A 23,651-nucleotide genomic window follows, 5' to 3' on the forward strand; every position below is an offset into this window, starting at 1 on the left:
TTCTGCTTGATCCCGAGCATGCATGGAATTTTGTGCATCGGAATTGTGTACACACGATCGGAATTTCCGTCAACGGATTTTATTGTTGGAAAATTTGAGATCCAGATCTCAAATTTTGTTTGTCGGCAATTCTGACGGAAAATGTCCGATGGAGACTACACACGGGCGAAATTTCCGACAACAAGCTCCCATCGAACATTTGTTGTCGGAAAATCCTATCGTGTGTACAGGGCATAACTGTATTTTACAGGCGTCTGAGCTTTTATTTATTATTATTTTTATTTTTTTTCTGCCTCTAAATGCCCTTCTATGTTAACTTATGTCTCCATGCACACATAGAAGTGTAGAGGAGTTTACAGGCAGGAGTGTTTAGAGGCAGAAACAAAAACAAAAAAACATCACTTGTGCATTGAGGAGAGGAGCTTTTGAGCAGAAAAAAAAAACGCTCAAAAGCGCATAAACATTACTGCTAGGTGCGTTCCTACGTTTTTTCATTTTAATGGCCAGAATTCTGGCCAAAAAAAGGTATTAACGCCAGACTTGGGCACACACATTAACGCACATAAATACGCATTCAAAAATGTGCCTTTTTACCACGTTTTTTGCTGCTGCTAAACACCTGTAGTAGAAAAAAGCTTCAATAGACTACAGTGCACATGAAGGGTAGGTTCACACCTGTGCGTGTGCTTCTCCGTGCAATTTTTTGGTGCGTTTTCAAGTGTTTCATGCTTCATGGGGTTTTTATTGCAGGAAAAGGAGACCGTTTTTTAAACACAGAACCTTACGAAATACACACCATGTACATGCATTTTTTGAATGTGTTTTTCATGCACTCCCATTGAAGTCTACGGAGCCAAAATCTCACTTTTCCTGCACCAAAAGAAGTGCTTGCACTTCTTCCAAAAATGCACTGCAGGAAAATGCATAGATATGAACGAGCCCCATAGAAAACACTGTAAAATGGATTGTCGTGTGTTGTTTTGCTTCCGTAAATGCACTACAAATTGCACAGGAATGAAGAAAGCCTAATATTGCGTACAGCACCTGGATAGACCCAAAGACATCGGAGCAAATCATATTTTTATGCCCTTTATGGCTTAGCTGGAGGCTGTTCAGAGAGCTTACATTCTATAGGAGAGCACATTTACTGGTTAATTCATGGAATGTGTGCCATAGCCTGGGCACCCCTGTCCACATGTATCTGAACATCCACTGGGTAGAATGTTAATTTATTCTGGCCATTAGAATGTATTAACGTGTGAACATGCCTAGCGTTAACGCGTGTCTATGTGCGTTTGAGTTTTTTGTGCTCAAAGCTCCTCTCCTAAATCCATCCTTGGTCGGGTATTTTTTTTTTGCCTCTAAATGAGCCTGTCTCTAAACTCCTGTAAATGCCTAAAGTGTGCGCGAACACATGGGCTAACATGGAGAGGCGTTTAGAGGCAAAAATGTCAAACGCCTGTAAAAGCGTGCAAGGTGTGCATGAGCCTTAACACATTTCATGGTTTGCTTATTCAGAAATCATAGATGCAGATTACTTCGATTGTCCTAGATCATTGGTATCCATTTCCAATCCAAACCCAAGGCAGCTGAAATATGCGATTATGTTTAAAATAATCCTCTTTATTCCTGGTGAACATAACCATATTGTTAAAGCAAGGGATCAGCTCAACAAAACATAAACTGAACATGCTAGATTATGCCTTGTTTCTTATCAGATGTCAGCTGGGGATCAGGTTGCATGTACAATGTCATCTGTGAGAATTTAAATAAGCTTTCAGATCACAGGGGTTAATTGCGTTTGCCTCCGGGCACTTCTGGAACAGCACAGTAGTGCCTTCTCAGTCTCCGCTGGGAGAAGGTGGATAGTTTTTCACAGAAGTCAGACTGACCCTAGGGGATTTGTACACCTTTTGTCACATGAACACATAATAAATCAGCCAATGAAATGTGCCAATAGACCAGGCTTTTTCAGACTTCTTACTACAGAGGAACCCTTGAAATAATCCTCAGGTCTTGAAGAACCCCTTGAGCACTTCAGTGGTGGTCAATGAAAAAAATGTCCCTTGCGTTGGTAGTCATTGGGAAGACTGCAACACTTACAGTGGGGGTCAGAATGCAACTGCTACGGATGGCTAAAAAGATCATTGGCTTCATGCAACTGGTTCTACCAAGTGGCGTTGACCCTAGAACTATGCAGACACTATCAAATAGGAAGTAAATCAGCCACAGATTAAAGACTCCCTATCAACCTCTGGAGGAACCCTAGGGTTCCATGGAACTCTAGTTGAAGTGGTTGCTAATGACATTAGATCAGTGATCATCAACCCTGTCCTCAGGGCCCACTAACAGGCCAGATTTTATGCATTACCTTGGGAAGATGCAGACTAGAATACTGCAATCACTGAGCAGCAAATGATATCCCCTGTGATGTATTTCAGTTATCTTGCAAACCTGGCCTGTTAGTGGGCCCTGAGGACAGGGTTGATGACCACTGCTTTAGATGACAGTCTGCTGATCTGACATCCTTTGGCAGTTTTGGTTGCTAATCCAATGTTCATGGAGCAGGGCACACAACTGCCCCAAAACTAGGATTCTCTGACCCCATTATACATCAGTGCTATGTGCAAACCAACTCCAGAGCAAGTACAGTCCTTTTCACCATGTCTGCGATGTAAGTGTGCTCAGGTCTAAAGTGAAGGCCGCTAAAGCACAATCTCGGGGCGTTCTGATCAGAGCTCTGACAAGTCCTGGTAGTGTCAAAGCTTCATGTTCCTTATTGTCTCAACATGTTCCTATTGGCCCACCAATGGCTCCCTCACTAGCCTATAAGATAATACTAGAAGCCGGAAGGGGTGAGTAAGCTTTGACATTGCCAAGGTGTGCCAGAAATTTGCCTTACAAAAAGGCTTGGGATTTGCCCATAACCACAGAGCTTGGATACATGTAGTATGTTCATTCACCTCTCGGTACTGTTTGTACCTGACAGCATTTTCAGTTTTCTTGCCACAGAAGTGTATTAAGGGGTGTTTGTGCTTCCCTTGAAAGTGGGTAGAAAACATGGCATCTTGAGCAGCATTTGTTCTACAAATTGTAAATATAATTTAGTTGGTCTACATTTACATTGGTAGCCGGGGTTGCGTAGTCTGCTGCGTTGGACGCAGCAACATTCTGTGCTATGGCCACGTACAAACTGGCCAATTAACTGCAGCCAGTTTGTCTGTGGCCAAAACTTTGCAGAAACACAGATCCTGGATGTACACTGTCTTGTCCAAGGTCGGTCGGAGGCTCTGTTTGCTCATCTGAATGGCTACATGTGAACAGCAGTGGCACCAGCTATTGATTTGTACAGAGCACAAATCTGACAGCTGTCACTGACAGCTGCTGTTGTCCTCATTGTGTGCAGACAGCATTAAAAACTGCTGGCGAGGATCTAATGATTTATACTGTCACACTGTAAATAAAAAAAAGTGTAAGGTAAGAAAAGAAAATGAATAAAGAAGAAAGGAAAGGGAAAGAAAAGTAAGGGAAGAGAAAGAAAAGGGGAAAGAAGAAAGAAAGAAAGAAAGAAAGAAAGAAAGAAAGAAAGAAAGAAAGAAAGAAAGAAAGAAAGAAAGAGAAAGCATAAAGAAAAATATAAAATAAAGAGAAGTATAAAAAAGAAAGGGAAAGGAAAAAGAGGGATACAAAACCGAGGAATGCAATAGAGGGTAAAGGAAGGGAAGAAAATTAAAGAGAAGGGAAAAAAGAAAGGGATAGAAACAGAAAAAGAAAAAAGGGGGAGAGGAAGAAAAGAAAAAGGAAAGGGGGAAAGAGAAGAGAAGAAAAAGAAAAGAAAATGGAAAGGGGAATGATGGGAAGGAAAGAGAAAGGGAAAGGGAGGGCAGGTGAAAGAAAAGTAAAACGGGAGGGGGGAGGGAAGGGATGAGAAAGAAAAGAAAAGGGAAAGGGAGGGGAGGAGAAAGAAAAGTAAAATGGGAGGAAGGGAAGAGAAAGAAAAGAAAAAGGAAAAGGGAGGGGAAGAGAAAGAAAAGAAAAAGGAAGAGGGGAAAGGGAAGGGAAGAAAAAGGAAGGGGGTATGGGAAGGGAGGAGAAAGAAAAGAAAATGGAAGGGGGAACAGGAAGGGAGGAGAAAGAAAAGAAAAAAGAAGGGGGGGAGGTAAGAGAAAGAAAAAGGAAGGGGGAAAGGGAAGGCAGGATAATGAAAAGAAAAAGGAAAGAGGGAAGGGAAGAGAAAGAAAAAAAAAAAGGAAGGGGGGGAAAGGGAAGGGAAGAAAAAGAAAAGATAAAGGAAAGGGGAAATGGAAGGAAAGAGAAAGGAAGGGGGAAAAGGAAGAGAAGAGAAAGAAAAGAAAAAAGAAGGGGGGGGTGAAAAAAAAAGGAAGGAGAAAGGGAAGGGAAAGAAAAAAGAAGGGGGGGGGGGAGGAAGGGGAAAGGGAAGGCAGGAGAAAGAAAAGAAAAAGAAAGGGGGATGGTAAGAGAAAGAAAACTGAAGCGAGGAAGGGAATGGAAGATAATGAAAAGAAAAAGGAAGAGGGACGGGGGGAGAGAAAGAAAGAGAAAAAAAGGGGGAAGGATAGGGAAAGGATAGGGAGAGGAGAGGAGAATTTCTGCTCTGCTGACTTCAGGCTGCTAGCCATTAAATTAACATATAAAGTAAAAAAGGTTTTCCATGAAAGACCTCACACCCTGTCCCCGGTGCTGACTCAGTAAGTTGTAGAAAAGGCCCTATCTGCAGGCAAACAGTCCATTTCCCTGCAATAAAACTTCTCTGGGGATGAAAGCCTTCTCCTTTATATACGCCCCATCAAGGTTATCACTGAGCCATGAAGGAAGATAAGGAAAGTGCTAGAATTCTACTAGACTTATTAACTTTGTCATAAACTTTGTATACTACATATCCCGACATCTTCCACACAGCGGTGTATAGACAATTCTAAGTCAGACACTTATGCCACTTCTAGGTTTCAAACAAAGTTTTATCAAGAAGCTTTCTGTGGAAGAAGAGGAATGTATCTCAAGAGGTTGTTGAAAACAAGTCGTTCTATTACATTCTCCCAGACAGGCGAGGCCCAAGAGGATTTATAACTTCACAAAATATCATACTTGGTGAAATGTTTTTATAACCGGATACATTTGTGCCAATGATAAAAATAGTGCGGCCATTTGTTTATTTTTAGAACCATACATTGTACAACTCTAATTGCTTGTTAATATGCAGATTGCTTAACCAATTGAGTCCCCGTGCCTTCCAGAATGTGTTATTTAATTTATTTTATTCTGACGATGTCTTTGTTTTGCACATTATACCTTTTAGTGTTTGTAATCTAACCTATTGCTTTTTTCGGGACATATAAAGCTTTAATTTGGTAGCAAATTTGGATACACATATTTTTATCTCCTTGGATTTTATTCGGAATAAATAGTAAAAAAAAATATTATTTTCCTAAAATAATTCAAACACACGCAGTTTGCACACCCTCATATTATTACCAAAAAATATATTCAAGAAAGTCTGCTAATTAAAATGATATCACAGGGTGACTTTTATGTAAGGTAGTTGAATGATAAACCTTACAGAGAACGGATGCATTTTACTTTAGGGGACACTTCTCACATACATGTAAAAATTTGCATTTTTTATTTTATTATTGATTAAAATGTTTTTACACTGTCTTTTTGGATCAACCATATTGCTATCACAAGGGATGAACAACATCCCTTTTCATAACATGGGCACTGACTGGTGCCCTTTACTGAGAAATCTGGTGTCTATTAGACCTCAGATCTTTAGCCTGCCCTCAAAAGCATCTGATCAAACCAAGATCTGCCCAACTGTCCACATCAGTCCGGGGCTGTTGTGGATCCTTGCGTGGTGGTCAGTGACAGAAGGGCACCCTTACATTATGGTCAGTTGTAGAGGTTCCTCCTTACATCTATGTTAAGTGGGAGCAGGAATGCATTGGTGGTCAGTGGGAAAAACATCCCTTAGATTGGTGGTCAGTGGGAAGAATGCCCCTTACATTGAAGATCAGTAGGAAAAATGATTCTTACCTTTGTAGTCACTGGAAAGAATGACTCTTACATTGGTGGTCAGTGGAAAGAATGACTCTTACATTGGTGGCCAATGAGAAGAATGCTTTATACATTCAGTGAGTCAGTGAGAAGAATTCTCCTTATGTTGTTAGTCAGTGTGAGGAATGATCCTTACATTGGCAGTCAGTGAGAAGACTTCTCCTTATATTGATGGTCAGTAAGAAGAATGTCCCTTACATTGATAGTCTGTGGGAAGAATTCTCCTTAAATTGGTGGCCAGTGACGAGAATGTCCCTTCCATTGATGGTCAGTGGGCAGAATGTCCCTTACATTGGCAGTCATTGAAAAGAATGCCCCGTAAATTGATGGTGAGTGGTATGAATGACCCTTACATTGGTGGTCAGTGACCCTTACACTGGTGGTCAAGGTCAGTGAGAAGAATGTCCCTTACATAGTTACATTGTTACATAGTAGGTGAGGTTGAAAAAAGACACAAGTCCATCAAGTCCAACCTATGTGTGTGATTTTATGTCCGTATTACATTGTATATCCCTGTATGTTGCGGTCGTTCAGGTGCTTATCTAATAGTTTCTTAAAACTATCAATTCCCCCCGCTGAGACCACCGCCTGTGGAATGGAATTCCACATCTTTGCTGCTCTTACAGTAAAGAACCCTCTACGTAGTTTAAGGTTAAACCTTTTTTCTTCTAATTTTAATGAGTGGCCACGTGTCTTGTTAAGCTCCCTTCTGCGAAAAGGTTTTATCCCTATTTTGGGGTCACCAGTACGGTATTTGTATATTGAAATCATATCCCCTCTCAAGCGTCTCTTCTCCAGAGAGAATAAGTTCAGTGCAACCTTTCCTCATAACTAAGATCCTCCAGACCCTTTGGTGGACAGTGAGAAGAATGTCCCTTACACTGATGGTCAGTAAGAAGAATATCACTTTCATTGGCAGTCATTGAAAATAATGTCCCTAACATTGATGGTCAGTAGTATGAATGACGCTTACATTGGTGGTCAGTGAGAGGAATGTCCCTTACACTGATGGTCATTGAGAAGAATGTCCCTTACACTGATGGTCATTGAGAAGAATGTCCCTTACACTGATAGTCAGTGGTATAAATAACTCTTATATTGGTGGTCTGTGGGACAAATGCCCCTTACATTGGTGGCCCGCAGAAGAAATACCATCCATACAGATGACTAAAAAAAATTATTGGTCTCATGCCACTGACTGTTAAGTGGTGTTGGCTCTGTGATTTTAAGGCACCCCTATAAAGGTTGAATGTCAATCTGTTAATCCTCAAAGAACCCATAGCAACCTCTGGAGAAACCTTAGGGTTCCACAGAGCCCTGGTTGAGAATGGTTAATATAAAGGAGAAAATAACAAGCATACAAGCAATAAGAATCGATAACATATCTATTCAATTACTTTTTTCTTTTTTAAAGTAAATGCTGGAATGCTCTAACAACATTGACAGCCCAATAACAAATAGCCATGTCTGATGTAACATAAGTACAGATCAGGCAGAACTATCAATTAGGGGAAATGCAGAATCTTGAGATTGGTAATTCTAAACCATCCATCACCGCAAAAACTCTGAAAATCATGCACAAGCAAGCTTTTATCTCTTTCTCGCAGTGGAAATGTCAGGTCCTGTGGCTTTTTTGCTTTCCGTGTTTCTAAATAACACCTAATAAAAAGAAACCAGGGACTAAGATGATTTATACCATACAAAGCTGTTCACGTGCACAATTATCCTTCATAAACAGATCAACTGCAAGAAGATGGTGAGATACTAGAGAGGGCTTAAAGGAACCACATTTTCTTTAGTAATGATGGGTTTAAGACTCAACTGGTTGTTTCATTCTGCTTCATTGAGACAAGTATTATAATCGCTTAAAAATGTGGAAGACATTGCATTATTTAAAGTATACCTGTCATGAAAGAAACATGGAGGCTGCCACTACTGAGCTCTCCATCTGAAAATGCTTGTTGATAAGTTGTTGTCTTAACTTCCTGCTTCAATATTCTCTGAGTGTCTAAGCCAAAAAAAGTATGCAGATGTGTCAGAACCTGTGTCCCATAGCAGGGCTATGGTCCCTGCATCAGTCTTAATGACGCCAACGACCTTAGATCCCCAGAGTGCAGGGAACAAGAGGCAGCCTGGACTGGTCCAACAATGCAGAGGATCTAGTAAGTAAAAGTGCTTTTCCAAGTCCCCTAGATGAAAATAAGCATTTAACCCTTGCAGTGTGGGTGCAGCCCTGATGTGATGGGGGAGACTCTGAGATGACAGGGTGCCTCTGATGTAAACGGGGAACTTTGATGTGATGAAGGGACTCTGCAGTAATGGAGGGCCTCTGATGTGTAGGGGGAACTTTAATGTGATGGGGAGAAACTGACATGATGGGGGCCTCTGATGTGATGAAGGTTTCTGATGAGAAGTTAATGTTATCAAGGTGGTTAAATGCATCGTCCCAGACTATGGTTTCCAATTAAGAGCTGGTTCTCACAGCACACTGCACTTTCAGTTGCGATTCACATGCAGTGCAGTGCGGTGCGGTGCGATTTGAGCCCATTCATTTTGAATGAGCTGAATTGCACTGGACTGCACCAAAAGTAGTGCATGTACTACTTTAGAAAGGGCACTGCAACCAGATCGCATGGTACTTTTGTTTTTTGGTACTTCTGATACATACAATCCGGTGCAGACAGACAGTGATGTCACTAGGGTTGGTATCACCCAGTGTGGAAAAATTGGTGTCACCCCCCCCCCCCCACCAAATATAGTCCCCTCTCAGTGCAGACCCCCCTCCCCTAGCTACAGACCTCCCTCACTCAGTATAGACCCCCCACTAAGTACAGACCCCCTTCCTCAGTATAGGCCCCCCCCCACAGTATAGACCCCTCTCCCTCAGTACAGATGCCCCTTCCACAGTACAGACCTCCCCCCTGAGTACAGTCCCCCCTCCATCGGTATAGACCACCCCCCTCAGTACAGATCCCCTTCATCAGTATAGACTCCCCACAGTATAGACCCCCACCATCAGTATAGACTTCCCCCCTCAGTATAGACCCCCTCCATCAGTATAGACCCCCCTCAGTATAGACCCCCTCCATCAGTATAGACCTCCCCCCTCAGTATAGAACCCCTCCATCAGTATAGACCCCCCTCAGTGCAGACCCCCTCCATCAGTATAGACCCCCCTCAGTGCAGACCCCCCTCCATCAGTATAGACCCCTCGTCTCCAGTGCAGACCCCCTCCAGTGCACACCCTCCTCTATCAGTATAGACCCCCCTCAGTGCAGACCCCCCTCAGTGCAGACAGGCTATTCTGCTGCTGGTGGCACAGCAAAATGAAGCAACAGTTCTCCCCATGTGGACTCACTCTTTTTTTCACTAGCTGTCAAGGAAGCTGAGGAAGAGTGAAATCTCATTGGTGCACCCAGTAGGGGTCTGCTCCCACCATGTTTTTACACGGCAATGCATGTTAAGTGTACTGGTGCGATTCATTCTGAATGGCGCCCCAATGCAGCTTTTGATGTGTATGCATTGAAGCAATGTAATGACATGCATTGTGGTATGGTACCCTGCAAAAAAACGGGATTTGCACTGCACAGCAATTCTATTGAGGTGCCATTCATTCTGATTTGCACCGCATGACACCAGCACATTTAACAGAGGGAATTTACTAATACCGGAGCAGACAGAATCTGGAGCAGCTGTGCTTATTAACCAATCAGATTCTATCTTCAGCTTGTTCAACCTTGAAAATAAAATATGGAGGCTGATAGGTTGCCACCATGCACAGCTGCTCCAGATTCTAAATCCCCCTCAATGTTTCATAGTTGGTAAGGTTGAATAAAGACTCCAGTCCATCTACTGCCACCAGTGACTGTGTTATGGTAACGCGTATTTTAGTTTTAGTGCAAAACCATGATTTGAACAGTCCCGGAGGGAGCAACTTCACAAAAAATAGTAAGTGGTCTCTTAGTGATCCTGTTGCTGGTGAACATTACACACAAACTTTCTGTAAATAAATAGAATGTTCTGGGGGCAAACGGCTGCCAGGGATGATTGGATCAGATGAAGTCAGCTGATCTGCGCTCTATGAGTCATTGAATATAACGTAACCCAATGTAATCATTACAATCACAGTGCAGAAGTGTAACAAATTACAAAGTAAAGTAACAGATGTAGCAAATCAACATTTTAACATTGAAAGGTTCTAGAAATCCACTAAGGATGTAACAGTAGCTTGTTGTAAAAAACGTGAATTATGCGATGCCAATAGCTGACTAATCAGAACGGTCGCTCTCCAACACAGCCCTTTCCCCGGACTCCGAGTCATCAGACTGTGGCTTCTACTACCTCTCTGGATTTCACAAACAAGAACGCCAGATAAACAGCCAAATGCAGTGTTGAAATGTTTGTCTGCCAAAGGATTTGTTAGTCTGTTTTGTGACCAGCATAATGTGACCCAGGCAGGAAGTCCCCAACGTTTCCCACTTTTGGTCTATCTGTCTATGTCATCTTTTGACTCATTGTATTAGGGATGTGTAAATTACAAGACTGGCTCAACAGAATAATGCCGCGTACACACGGTTGGACTTTTCGTCTACAAAAGTCCGGACGCCGACGGACTAAAGCTGGCTGACAATCCGATCGTGTGTGGGCTTCCGCGGACTTTCAGTGGACTTTTCCAGCCTCAAATCTGACGGACTTTAGATTTGAAACATGCTTCAAATCTTTACGTCGTAACTACGCCGGACTCAGAAATCCGCTCGTCTGTGTGCCAGTCCGACGGACAAAAACCCACGCTAGGGCAGCTATTGGCTACTGGCTATCAACTTCCTTATTTTAGTCCGGTGTACGTCATCACGTACGAATCCGTTGGACTTTTGTGTGATCGTATGTAGGCAAGTCCGCTCGTAAGAAAGTCTGCCGCAAGTCCGCCAAAAGTCCGCCAAAAGTCTGTCGAAAGTCTGTCGAAAGTCTGTCGGACAGGCTGTCGGACTTTTGTAGACGAAAAGTCCGACCGTGTGTACGCGGCATAAGGCTCGGTTCAAACTACTGAGATGCAATTTTGCAGCAAATTTCAATGCGATTATGTAGTGCAACTTGACTATGTTTTTTCACATTCTATGGGGCCAAGTCACACTGTAAATAGCACCACAGTAGCACAGGAACCCTTTTTAAAATTGCACCATGCTGAGTCACATTGATGAGAATGGTCACCATTGAATATAATGTGATTTCCCTTGTCATGCGATTCTGTGTGACACAAATCAAAAATCTCACTAATGTGAACCAGCACATACACAAATTTTGTCAGGGCCAACAATTCCCTTATAAATGTCTTTAAACCACGTATACAACTGTTTTCCTGCAGTCCTCTTCTTTCTGCTGCACTCACCATAATGTACAATAAAGGTAGATCCCAGCAGTCAACTTCAGCCCCCCTCTTAGTGACTGCAGAGAGTACTAGGAACTAATATTTGACCATTGGAGTCACCAAGAACCCAATGGGTGATTTATTCTTCCAGCATCAATCTAAAAGTTAAATATCCACCCCCTGACCCATTTATACGCACTACCCTGTCCTTATCTGCCACTCCTTTCTCTGATAGTTAAAGCTTTTGTTTACCCTCCATGTCAGATGGTGTCAAAACTTACACCAGGTTGAGGACGCCATGCTTCTCAATAGTGTTCAGGCCTGGTAAATGACTTGGTCTGAGTATTGCATCTTAGGAGGTCACATGCCCCCCCATACCCAAAAGCACATTATGTTTGCAATGTCTGGGATGGAGGAACAGAGTGGCAGGGGAACATGGTTAAGATGAATATAAGTGCCCCAAGGGGTGGACTAATAGAAGATGCTGAATGGGCAAAGCCTATTTGCCAGGCCACATCCACATTAAAGCCTCACTCTAGGCAGGCAAAAAAAAAATATGCTTGCAGTGGGCTCCCATACGCTGCAAAGATTAAATGCTCACTAAGTCTAGGGGTAGAGGAATGAGCTCCAGCTTGCTCCCTTAAACTATGTGACCAGTCATCCCAAACCACTTCTCCAAGATGCTTTGGCTGCAGGTTGCATTACATACGTCGCAAGACCAATTGCCAGAAAGAAGAGAAGAACATTGGTGGCCAGGAGAACGAGTAATATGGTAAGTATTATTGTCTATTCTTCTACCCCTAGACTTAACTCAGCCATTCCCAACTTTTTCACCCCAGAGGAACCTTTGAAACAATTTTCATGTTTTGGGGAACTCCTGCTAAAACTAATTTATTGGTGGTCAATGGAAAAAAAAGGCCCACCTTAAGCCAACCATAGATGGTGTTATTTTCTTTAGAAAACTGGATTATTCCACCATCAACACAGTCAGTGTTGATGAGGTAATCCTTCCCCTGAAACTATTGTGATGGGGGGTGGAGCCGTCCTGGCCGGGAGAACATACCGTGATTATTGCTAGTAGCTTTAGCCGCTGGCAATAATCACATTAAAAATCGGACAGGGTGGTTGTACTTAAGTTGATTGATTGAACCGGCCAAAATTCAAACCATCTATGACCAGCTTTGCACTGGCGACTACTTTGAAGAATTCTCCCCTTACTCAAAGTTAGAAGGATCATTGGTGTCAAGCTGCTGGCTCTGCCAAGTGGTGTTGGTTCCGGTATTATTCAGGTACCATCAAATTGGAGATCCATCAGCCACAGTTTAAAGTGGTACTTAACTTCCAAAAGGGGGTTGATTCTCAGAATTGCATGGCCCTGGTCCTGCAGCCAACTGGGATACACCACACAAAGGCGGCAGGATTGGGTGCATAGAGTGGCCTGGAGCAGACCAGAGAGCTGGCCCAGTGCATCATTAGTAGCTGGCTGCCTGCATCTGAAAGAGGATCAAGAATCCGTGGCGGTGCGTCCATAAGGGCGCACGGGCGCCGTCCCCTCTCTCCAGCCACCCCTCTATGCCCAATGGATAGATTCATGCATTGGATGAATCTATCCATGGCCGCCGCTGCCACCCCCTATTCAGGCGTCTGGTCCCTTTTCGGGCGCCTGAATTACAGTGGTAGGGTATTTTTTTTTTTAAGCACCTGATTAGAACCATAGGCTCTAATAAGCGTCAAAAAAGGTAAACAGCGAGTGCCATATTTGGCGCTCACAGTTCACTCAGCTGTGTTAGGAAAGCGAATGAAAATTCGCTTTCCTAACACTGAACTGCCTCTCCGCCAATCAGGTGCTCGGGTCTGTTACCTGTCAAATGATTGGTTGAAACGACAGGTGCTGCTATTGGACGCCTATCAAGAGAAGTGGACGGGAGATGAGGATGGCAGGAGACGCATGAAGAAACCCGCTCGTCGCCGTCACCCGCTGCCCCACCAAGACAGGGTAACTACCGAGCAGACGGTGAGCGGGCAGGGGTCACACTGGTGGCATTCAAGAGCACACTGGCAGCATTTGATGGGCGCACTGGCAACTTTTAATGGACACAGTGGCAGCGTTTGATGAGCACAGTGGCAGCGTTTGGCACAGTGGCTGCATTTGATGGGCACAGTGGCAGCATTTGATGGCACAGTGGCAGCGTTTGATGGCACAGTGGCAGCGTTTGATGGCACAGTGGCAGCATTTGATGGGCATAGTGGCAGCATTTGATGGGCACAGTGGCAGCGTTTGATGGGCACAGTGGCAGCGATTGGCACAGTGGCAGTGTTTGATGGGCACAGTGGCAGCGTTTGATGGGCACAGTGGCAGCATTTGATGGCACAGTGGCAGCGTTTGATGGCACAGTGGCAGTGTTTGATGGGCACAGTGGCTGCGTTGGATGGAAATAGTGGCAACATTTGATGGCACAGTGGCTGCAATTGATGGGCACAGTGGCTGCAATTGATGTTTTTTTTTTTTCAACATTTTTTGCGCCAGCCGCCTCTGATCATGATGTTGGCGTGGGAACTGGTGTATGTTACCTGAAGAGTGCAATGTAGCACTACAGGTAAGAGTTAAAAAAACAAGAACATGGGGTTGGTGGAGGATGGAGTTGAGTACCACTTCAATTAAACCCTCTGCAGGAACTTTAGGGTTCCACTGAACTCTGGTCGAGAATGGCTGATTTAACCCTTGCAGTGTGAAGGGGCCTCACCTCAGGGGTTCCACTTTAAACGCTTCACGGATCTTAGGGTTAAATGCAAAGTGATCATATTTATGTGTGACATGTTTTACCAATGACAGAAAATTACATTGTTGCATTTTGTAGGCCAGAAAGTTTCAACTTTTGCCAAATGAAGGCATTCCACCTTGGATCAAAGACAGACTATAGACAGAAAGGACAGGTGCCATGCTAAGTCATGCTCCTTCAAAGTAATCCTTTATCTCCAGCGTATCTAAAGGTATCTCTAGGCTTCACAGCCTCCATGACACATTGACAATAACTCAACACAAGCCAGACAAGCTGTAATCAGCAAGATATGGAGCATGTCAGTATCTCTGCCTGCACAGTTCTGACACGCTGCAGGTACATCTGTTACATCACAGCATCACACCGCCACTTATCAATGCGCTTTCATCAGATGAAGGAAATGAACCGCAGCACTCACCGAAAACATGTCGTCAGCTCTCCCGTAGTCTTCAGGCACGGGTACTTTGTGGTGGTAATCTTATTCTCCGAACAGACTTCCCTGTGGATGAACAGCAAGAGAAATCTTATACATGATGCGGGGAAGGGTGTTTAAGCTAATTTATTAATCAATGTGAGAGGTTTTATAACTATGAATCAATAAATACATAAATATAAATCAATAAATACATAAATATAAATCAATAAATATCATTGCATAGAAAAGCATAGAGGCCTGGTGATGATGCCATTCTGTCTAAAATTAGGAATGTAATGAAGGCGGAAAGGTTTTTTATATAAAAATGTCATTATGGTGGTGGAGAGGGAGAAGGAGGGATCAGAGAAGGTAGGTGAACATGTGTCCAGTGTCCAGTAGGGACACCTGTCCTGGTCACAACTGGAGGGCTCCCATCAATTTGGAGACAGACAGGATTGTAGATTTTATTTTTATCCCGGAAGGGATTTCAGCCTTGGGCACCTAGAGGTGAATTGTGGGTGTGACATAATTGCGCTAACAGTGGGAGGGGCTTAAATCTTTTGCCTATTCGATGTATACACAGTAATATATGGCACAGTCCTTGTACCCAAAAACAAATTCTTTAATATTGTGCCACAAGCAAGAGTCTAATAGGGGTCAGCAGCGTATAATGCAAAGGTCAGTATACAGAGCACAAAATTACCTCCCTCTAAAAGCATCAATCACCCCAGTATAGATCTCCCAAGTACAGCTCTCCCCCACAAGTACAGATGCCCTCCAGTACAGATCTCTGCCCCCTCCCCCAGTACAGATCAATCCCCCCAGAACAATTCTCCCTTCCAATGCAGAGACCCCCAAGTACAGATATCCCTCCTAGTACAGATCTACCCAGTACAGATCTCCCCCCAGTACAGATCTCTCTTCCAGTACAGACCCCATCCAGTATAGATCCCCCAGTTAAAAGTCCCCCGCCCCCAGTACAGGTCCCTCCCAGTACAGATCTTCTTCCCAGTACAGATCTCCTCCCAGTACAGATCTTACTCCAGTACAGATCTCCCCCACAAGTAAAGATTCCCTCCAGTACAGATCGACCCCCTAGTACAGATCTCCCTTCGAGTGCAGTTCCCCCAGTACAGATCTCCCTCCCAACAGAGATTCCCCAGAGTACAGATCCCCCTCCCCAGTACAGATCTCCCTCCCAATACAGATCCCGCCAGTACAGATTCCCCCCAGTACAGATCCTCTAAGTACAGATCTCCACCAGTAAAGGCCCCCCTCCCAGTACAACCCCTCCCGTATAGATCTCCTTCCCAGTACAGATCGCCCCAGTACAGATCTTACCCCAGTACAGATCTCCCCCACAAGTAAAGATTCCCTCCAGTACAGATCAATCCCCCTAGTACAGATCTCCCTCCCAGTACAGATTCCCCGAGTACAGATCCCCCCCTCCCATACAGATCCCCCAGTAAAGCCTCCCCCCTGGGTACAGCCCCCACCCCAGTATAGATCTCCTTCCCAGTACAGATCACCCCAGTACAGATCTGCCCCCAGTACAGATCCCCCAGTGCAGATTTCCCAACAGTAAAAATCTCATTCAGTAAAGATTCCCCCCCCCAGAACAGACCCCCTATGCAGATCTCCTTCACAGTACAGATCTCCCCCAGTACAGATCCCCCCACCAATACAGATCTCCCCAAGTACAGACCCCCCCCATTATCTATGCCCCTGTTTAGAGAGATTTCTTTGCACTTCTTGTTATTTGGGATAGTGAAGTGATAAGTGAAGGAAAATCAGCCCAATGGGACAGAGACTGAAAAGAAATCCCTGATTTGGGCTATACTGTAAAGCAAATCTGTGCCTTGGCCAACTAGGGCAAAACAGGATGATTGCTTTAATCCTCCTCTGCTCCATTCATCACCATTAGTTGAAGGTAATACCTGCTTCTGGGTATGGAGGGGTGACTCACCCATGTGACAGTGCTTTACCAATCAGCTCTCTCACACAGGGAGTCCATAGCCCAATGTATGACTCCAGAGACTCTCAGCTTGCACAAGGCTTTCCTTTTGTCAACAGCGGCTGAATGTAGCAAAAGGTGAGTATGTGCTGCTGGGGAAAGCAAAATTAAAACCAGCCTATTACTTTTCCCTGTGTGGGCTCGTTTTATGCTGATATGCTCACATACATCTGAAATACATTAAAAAGACTAAAGTTTTCCTTTAAATTTCACCTAAAGGCTCCTGTGTAACAGTCTGACAAGTATCAAATCCAGTTACATCAGTGATTCTCAAACTGTGTGCCACGTGAGATATGAAGGTGTGCCGTGGGAGTTTTGAAGAATACTTAAAATTGCTAGCATTTTGAAACCTTGAACATATCGAAAAATTAAATGGTAAATCAATGTCGCAAAAGTTAAAAAAAGTAACCTATATAAAAACGCAATCTCTGTCAGTCTGTCATTCATTGGTTTCTTTCATAACACGAGACTTGGGCGAGATCTCGGGAGAACTCGATCGCTCTAATTGTATTATAATATTATAGACTGTTCCATTCCAACTTTGATGCTTGTAAATACATTTTGTTCATTGTTTAGCGATGGAGAAATACTTAAAGGGGTTAAAAAGTTCGTTTTTTTTATTCTTAAAATATCCACGTTATACTTACCTCCTCTGTGCAAAGGTTTTGCACAGAGTGGCCCAATCATCCTCTTCTGGGGTCCCCCAGCCGTGCCCCTGGCTCCTCCTCTTCTCGAGTGCCCCCTCGGGGACCCGTATTCCAAGGGGACACTTGTCACAAGTCCTGCTGCTGCGTCTATTGACACAGACACGCAGGACTCGGCCCCGCCCCCGGCTCCCGTGTTACTGGATTTGATTGACAGCAGTGGGAGCCAATGGCTGCACTGCTATCAATCTATTCAATCAGAACCGTTTTTGAGGCGTTTTCGCTGAAACGTGCTAAATGTGCTTCTTCTGGAGCCGCTCCTTTGTTGCCTTGTCCGTGTGTTTTGGGTCATTGTCATGCTAGAATACCCATCCACCATTTCCAATGCCCTGGCTGAGGGAAGGAGGTTCTCACCCAAGATTTGATGATACATGGCCTCGTTCATCGTCCCTTTGATGCGGTGAAGTTGTCCTGTCCCCTTAGCAGAAAAACATCCCCAAAGCATAATGTTTCCACCTCCATGTTTGATGGTGGGGATGGTGTTCTTGGAGTCATAGGCAGCATTCCTCCTCTTCCAAACACAGCGAGTTGAGTTGATGCCAAAGAGCTCAATTTTGGTCTCGTCTGACCACAACACTTTCACCAAGTTCTCCTCTGAATCCTTCAGATGTTCATTAGCAAACTTCAGACGGGCCTGTACATGTGCTTTCCTGAGCAGGAGGACCTTGCGGGTGCTGCAGGATTTCAGTCCTTCATGGTGTAGTGTGTTACCAATTGTTTTCTTGGTGACTTTGGTCCCAGCTGCCTTGAGATCATTGACAAGGTTCTCCTGTGTAGTTCTGGGCTGATTCCTCACCGTTCTCATGATCATTGAAACTCCACAAGGTGAGATCTTGCATGGAGCACCAGACCGAGGGAGATTGACAGTTATTTTGTTTCTTCCATCTGCGAATAATCGCACCAACTGTTGTCACCCTCTTACCAATCTGCTTGGCGATGGTCTTGTAGCCCATTCCAGCCTTGTGTAGATCTACAATCTTTTCCCTGACATATTTGGTCTTGGCCATGGTGGAGAGATTGGAGACTGATTGCTTCTGTGGACAGGTGTCTTTTATACAGGCAACAAGCTGAGATTGGGAGCACTCCCTTTAAGAGCGTGCTCCTAATCTCAGCTCATTACCTGTATAGAAGATACCTGGGAGCCAGAAATCTTGCTGATCAATAGGGGACCAAATACTTATTTCACTCATTAAAATGCAAATAAATGTATAACATTTTTGAAATGTGTTTTTCTGGATATTGTTGTTGTTATTCTGTGTCTCACTGTTAAAATAAATCTACCATTAAAATTATAGACTGATCATTTCTTTGTCAGTGGGCAAATGTACAAAATCAGCAGGGGATCAAATACTTTACTCCCCTCACTGTACTCTATTCAAAAACTAAAGATAAAGTTTTTCCACTAAGGCCCCATTCCCATATGCGTGTCACGTGAATTTGCATTTTCTGCGCTTTGTTGAACATTTATGTTTTATTTTTTACACGGCATGCATGGACCAGCCTATACATTTGAATGGGTTGCCTTATGCACGACTAATGAGCCAAAGAAGCTCCTTTTCAGGCGTTGAGCCTCACATTTTTTTTTAACTGTGCACTTTGCCATGCGACAAAACGCTCCAAACCCGATCCCCTCCTTCTTGGGTCACAATACCCCCCCCCCCCCAGAGCTCCTGGCTCCAACCCCATGACCAGTACCCCCAGTAGCAAGCCGCATGCTATAAAGGCACTGGTGCGTGCTTACTCCTGGGCCCTGCTCTATGCATCCATAAGACACATAGAGCCGCAGCTCGGCCCCGCTGCCCGCTCTCTCCTCATTGGCTGTGATTGCCAATGGCTCTTGCTGCTGTCTCAGCCAATGAGGAGAGGGAATCCGGGCCAGCCAAGGATCTTGTGCATATTGCTGGATCAAGAGGGGGCTCAGGTGAGTATTAGGGGGGCTATGGGGGGAGCTGCACACATAAGGTTTTTTACCAGTGATGGCCCATCCACAAGGGGTGCAGGGGTGCAGGGGTGCCGCCCCCCTAATCCATGTGCTCGGCCCTTAACCCTTTCAGGACTAAGCCTATTTTTGAAATTTGGTGTTTACAAGTTAAAATCCTTATTTTTTGCTAGAAAATTAATTAGAGTACCCAAACATTATATATATTTTTTTAGCAGCGAATCTAGAGAATAAAATGGCGATTGTTGCAATATTTTTTATCACACGGTATTTGTGCAGCGGTGTTTTAAACGCAAATTTTTGGAAAAGGGACACTTTCATGAATTTTAAAAAATACAAACAGTAAAGTTACCCCAATTTTTTTGTATAATGTGAAAGATGATGTTACGCCGAGTAAATAGATACCAAACATGTCACCCTTTATAATTGCACGCACTCGTGGAATGACGACAAACTACGGTACCTATGAATTTCCATAGGCGACGCTTTAAAAATTTTTTACGGTTACCAGGTTTGAGTTACAGAGGAGGTCTAGGGCTAGAATTATTGCTCTCGCTCTGACGATCGTGGCGTTACCTCACATGTGTGATTTGAACACCGTTTACATATGCGTGCGCGACTTCCGTATGCGTTTTCTTCGCTGCGCGGGCTCGTGGGGACAGGGGCACTTTAAAAACATTTTTTTTTTTATTTATTTTATTTTTTTTTTTTACTTTATAAATTGTGTTTTAAAAAAAAAATTTTTTTTTTTACTTTTATTGCTGTCACAAGGAATGTAAACATCCCTTGTGACAGTAATAGGTGGCGACAGGTACTCTTTATGGAGGGATCGGGAGTCTAAAAGACCCCCCATCCCTCCTTTACACTTCAAAGTATTCAGATCGCCGAAAACGGCGACTCTGAATACTGTGTACTTTTTTAAATTCGGCGCCATTGGCAGCCGAGTAAACGGGAAGTGACGTCATGACATCGCTTCCGCGTTTACAACGAGAAGGCTGGAACGAAGCCGCCCACAGCTTCGTTCCAGCCCGCCCCCAGCTGCCGAAGGTACCCGATCGGACACCGGGCCTCCCGATCGCTCCTCTGGTTTAACAACCGAGCGGCTTTTAGCCGCATCGGTTGTTATACTCGGGTAGCCGATCGCCCGCTGGAAACAACGGTACCGGGGTGATGCCTGCAGGTGCGGGCATCATCCCGGTATAACCCCGGAAAGCCGAGTACGCATATCTGCGTATGGTCGGCGGGAAGGGGTTAAACTACATGCAGGACGCCGAATGCACGTATTTCAATGTTTTTTTTAAGCACATGATTAGAGCCTGGGGGTCTAATTGGCTTCAAAAAAGGGTGGGCGCGGAGCTCAGAGCCCATCCAGTTGTGTGACAATAGTGAATTAATATTTGCTATTGTCTTTCTGATTCTCCTCCTGGCTAATCAGGAAGTGGGTCCTGAGACCCGATTGGCCAGGGAGTCTTCCCTTACCATCTGTCTCCTGTGTGGGAGGAGGGTGGCGACGTTGGTTTGCTGCCCCCCCCCCCCCCCCCCCAAATATTGAGCACCAGCCGCCACTGTTTTTTACCTACATTCATAATGTATAATGGTAAAAAACCTTCAGACTTTACAACCACTTTAAAAATATAACTGGTAGCGATCCCATATGATCTACTTAGTGACAAATCTCTGTAACAGAATGAGGTGGGGGGGGGGGGGGGGGGGGGATAAAATCATCAAAAGATAAAATCATCAAAATAAGCACAAATACTTCTCTAACAAACATCAGATGTTTATAAATATTTAAAACAGAAAATTCCAACTTATCTTGGCAAGATTTGTAACATTGTAACATTTGTATTCTTTTACAATGTATTCTAAATGTATTCCTGTATCCCAACACAGCAGCGGAACCCAGGAACCTGTCATAGGTGAGGAGCACACAATAAAGGAAATGAAGAACACATTTAAAGGGGTCTGCAGCTGAGGGCTGTGATAGCATTCCTACAGTGCAGGAACCTGCCATAGGTGTAGATGAGGAGCACATAATATAGAACACATTTTTTGGGGTCTGCAGCTGAGGGCTGTGATAGAACTCCTATAGTGCAGGAACCTGACATAGGTGTAGATGAGGAACAAACAATACAGAAAATACAGAACACATTTCCAGGGGTCTGCAGCTGAGGGCTGTGATAGCACTCCTACAGTGCAGGAACCTGTCATAGGTGTAAAAAGTGTTTGCTTGAGGCTATACAGTAATGGACTTTAATGGTACCATAACACTTGGAATACAAAAAGTAGATTAAAAAAGTTGAATTTTTCCATTATTATATTCATATGGCACTCTATTAAACTGGCATAGGTGTAGATGAGGAACATATAATACAGAAAATGCAGAGCACATTTCCAGGGGTCTGCATCTAAGGGCTACAACAGCACTCCTACAGTGCAGGGACCTGTCATAGGTGTAGATGAGGAACATTTAATACAGAAAATGCAGAGCACATTTCCAGGGATCTGCAGCTGAGGGCTGTGATAGCATTCCTACAGTGCAGGAACCTGTCATAGGTGTAGATGAGGAACATACAGTACAGAAATGACAAAACACATTTCCTGGGGTCTGCAGCTGTCTGAATGCACTTCTTCAGTGCAGGAATCTGTCATAGGTGTAGATGAGGAGCACATAATATAGAACACATTTTTGGGGGTCTGCAGCTGAGGGCTGTGATAGCACTCCTACAGTGCAAGAACCTTTCATAGGTGTAAAAAGTTTTTGCTTGAGGCTATAATGGACTTCAATTGTACCATAGCACTTGGAATACAAAAAGTAGATTAAAAAAGTTGAATTTTTCCATTATTATATTCATATGGCACTCTATTCTAACTGTCATAGGTGTAGATGAGGGACATACAATACAGAAAATACAGAACACATTTCCAGGGCTCTGCAGCTGCCTGATTGCACTTCTTCAGTGCAGGAACCCAGCAGGATCTCTGATCTAGACCTATAAAGCCCTCAGCCCCGTGTTCCCTGAGTTATAATCAGCAGGGGGGGGGGGTTTATGATGAAGATGACAGGTAAAGGGCCCCAGGGGGCCCCTCACCTGCAGCTCCTACAATGTGACCTGTCAGAGATCCGGAACTCACCTGTCACTCTCCACCTCCTCTCTGTAGGTCCAGGCCAGTCCCAGGGGCAGGAGCAGTAAGAGGCAGCCCAGGCACAGGCAGATCCTCCGGGCCCCTCTCTCACACATTGGCCCCTGCTCTGTTCCTGCCAGCTGGGTGAAGGTCCTGCGCTGGGACGCGCTGCAGGGGGCGCTCGGGAGGTCGGCTGGGCAGACCTGTCCGGGTTTCGGGGCAGCGCTGGAGTCGGACGGGCAGAGGAGGATCGGCCGGTGTATCGGGCTGGAGGCGGAGCGATCAGATCACACAGGAGAGGAGAGCGGCTACTGCTGGGAGACACACGGAGGATGAGTGCCGCCTGGATCTCTTCTGTGGATTCCTTCTGATTACTACAGATTGTCTATTCGCTCTGGATCCCTTGTATGAGATTCCTTGTGATTCACACAGACCAGCCTTAGTAGACGACCCGGATCCTTTGCATTGGACTCCTAACTCCTGCAGATCGCCTATACTGGCTCCGGATCCTTTCCCTTTTGATTGTCTTAGTATCGGATCTAGATCCCTTGAATGAGATTCTTGAAGATCACCTACTTAGTCTACACCCTTGAATGAGATTCCTTCTGATTCTTGCAAATAACCTGCTCAGTCTGGATCCTTTGCTTTAGATTCCTCCTGTTTCCTGAAGATCACCTATTCATCATCGATCCCTTTCAATTGTCGGATCCTGATCGCTTGAAAAAGATTTGGCATTCGATTTCTTTCTATTCAATCTGGATCCTTTGCATTGGCTTCCTCCTGATCTCCTATTTGGCTCGGATCCCTATTTGATTGTCGCAGATCACCTATCAGATCCAGATCCCTTACATAGGATTCCTTCTGGCAATTCCTTCTGATCACCTTTTCAGTCTGGATCTCTTGCACTAGTCTCTTTTAATTGTAGATCCCCTATCTGGACGTAGATCCCTTAGATTTGATTTCTTCTGATCCTTCCGATTACCTTTGCAGTCTGGATCCTTTGCTTGAGATCTCTTAATTGTCGCAGATTACCTATCGGATCTGGTTCCCTTGCACTAGATTTCTTTCTATTCTTGCTGGTCGGTGGTCACTTGATCTGGATCCTTTGCTCTGGCTTCCTTGTAGGTCACCTATTTAGTCTGGAACCTTTGCCTGAGATCCCTTTGGTTCTTAAGGGTCACCTACTGGATCCTTTGCATGAGATCACTTCTGGTTCTTGAAGGTTACCTACTG

The 23,651-nt window shown here is 44.4% G+C and overlaps 1 protein-coding gene across 1 annotated transcript in view; it reads right to left on the reverse strand.

Annotated features, from left to right (window-relative positions):
- Positions 1-23,651, reverse strand: part of CCBE1 (collagen and calcium binding EGF domains 1) — a 525,899-nt gene that overhangs the window by 501,481 nt on the left and 767 nt on the right. The window contains exons 2-3 of the mRNA XM_073620648.1: positions 22,428-23,599; positions 14,639-14,719 (exon numbers count right to left, since the gene is read on the reverse strand). Of these exons, the coding sequence (XP_073476749.1) occupies positions 14,639-14,719; positions 22,428-22,534 (188 nt within the window). The 5' untranslated portion in view covers positions 22,535-23,599. The remainder of the gene's footprint in view (positions 1-14,638; positions 14,720-22,427; positions 23,600-23,651) is intronic.

The sequence above is a fragment of the Aquarana catesbeiana genome, linkage group LG01 (assembly GCF_042186555.1).
Source record: "Aquarana catesbeiana isolate 2022-GZ linkage group LG01, ASM4218655v1, whole genome shotgun sequence".
In the NCBI taxonomy this organism is placed as follows: domain Eukaryota; kingdom Metazoa; phylum Chordata; class Amphibia; order Anura; family Ranidae; genus Aquarana; species Aquarana catesbeiana.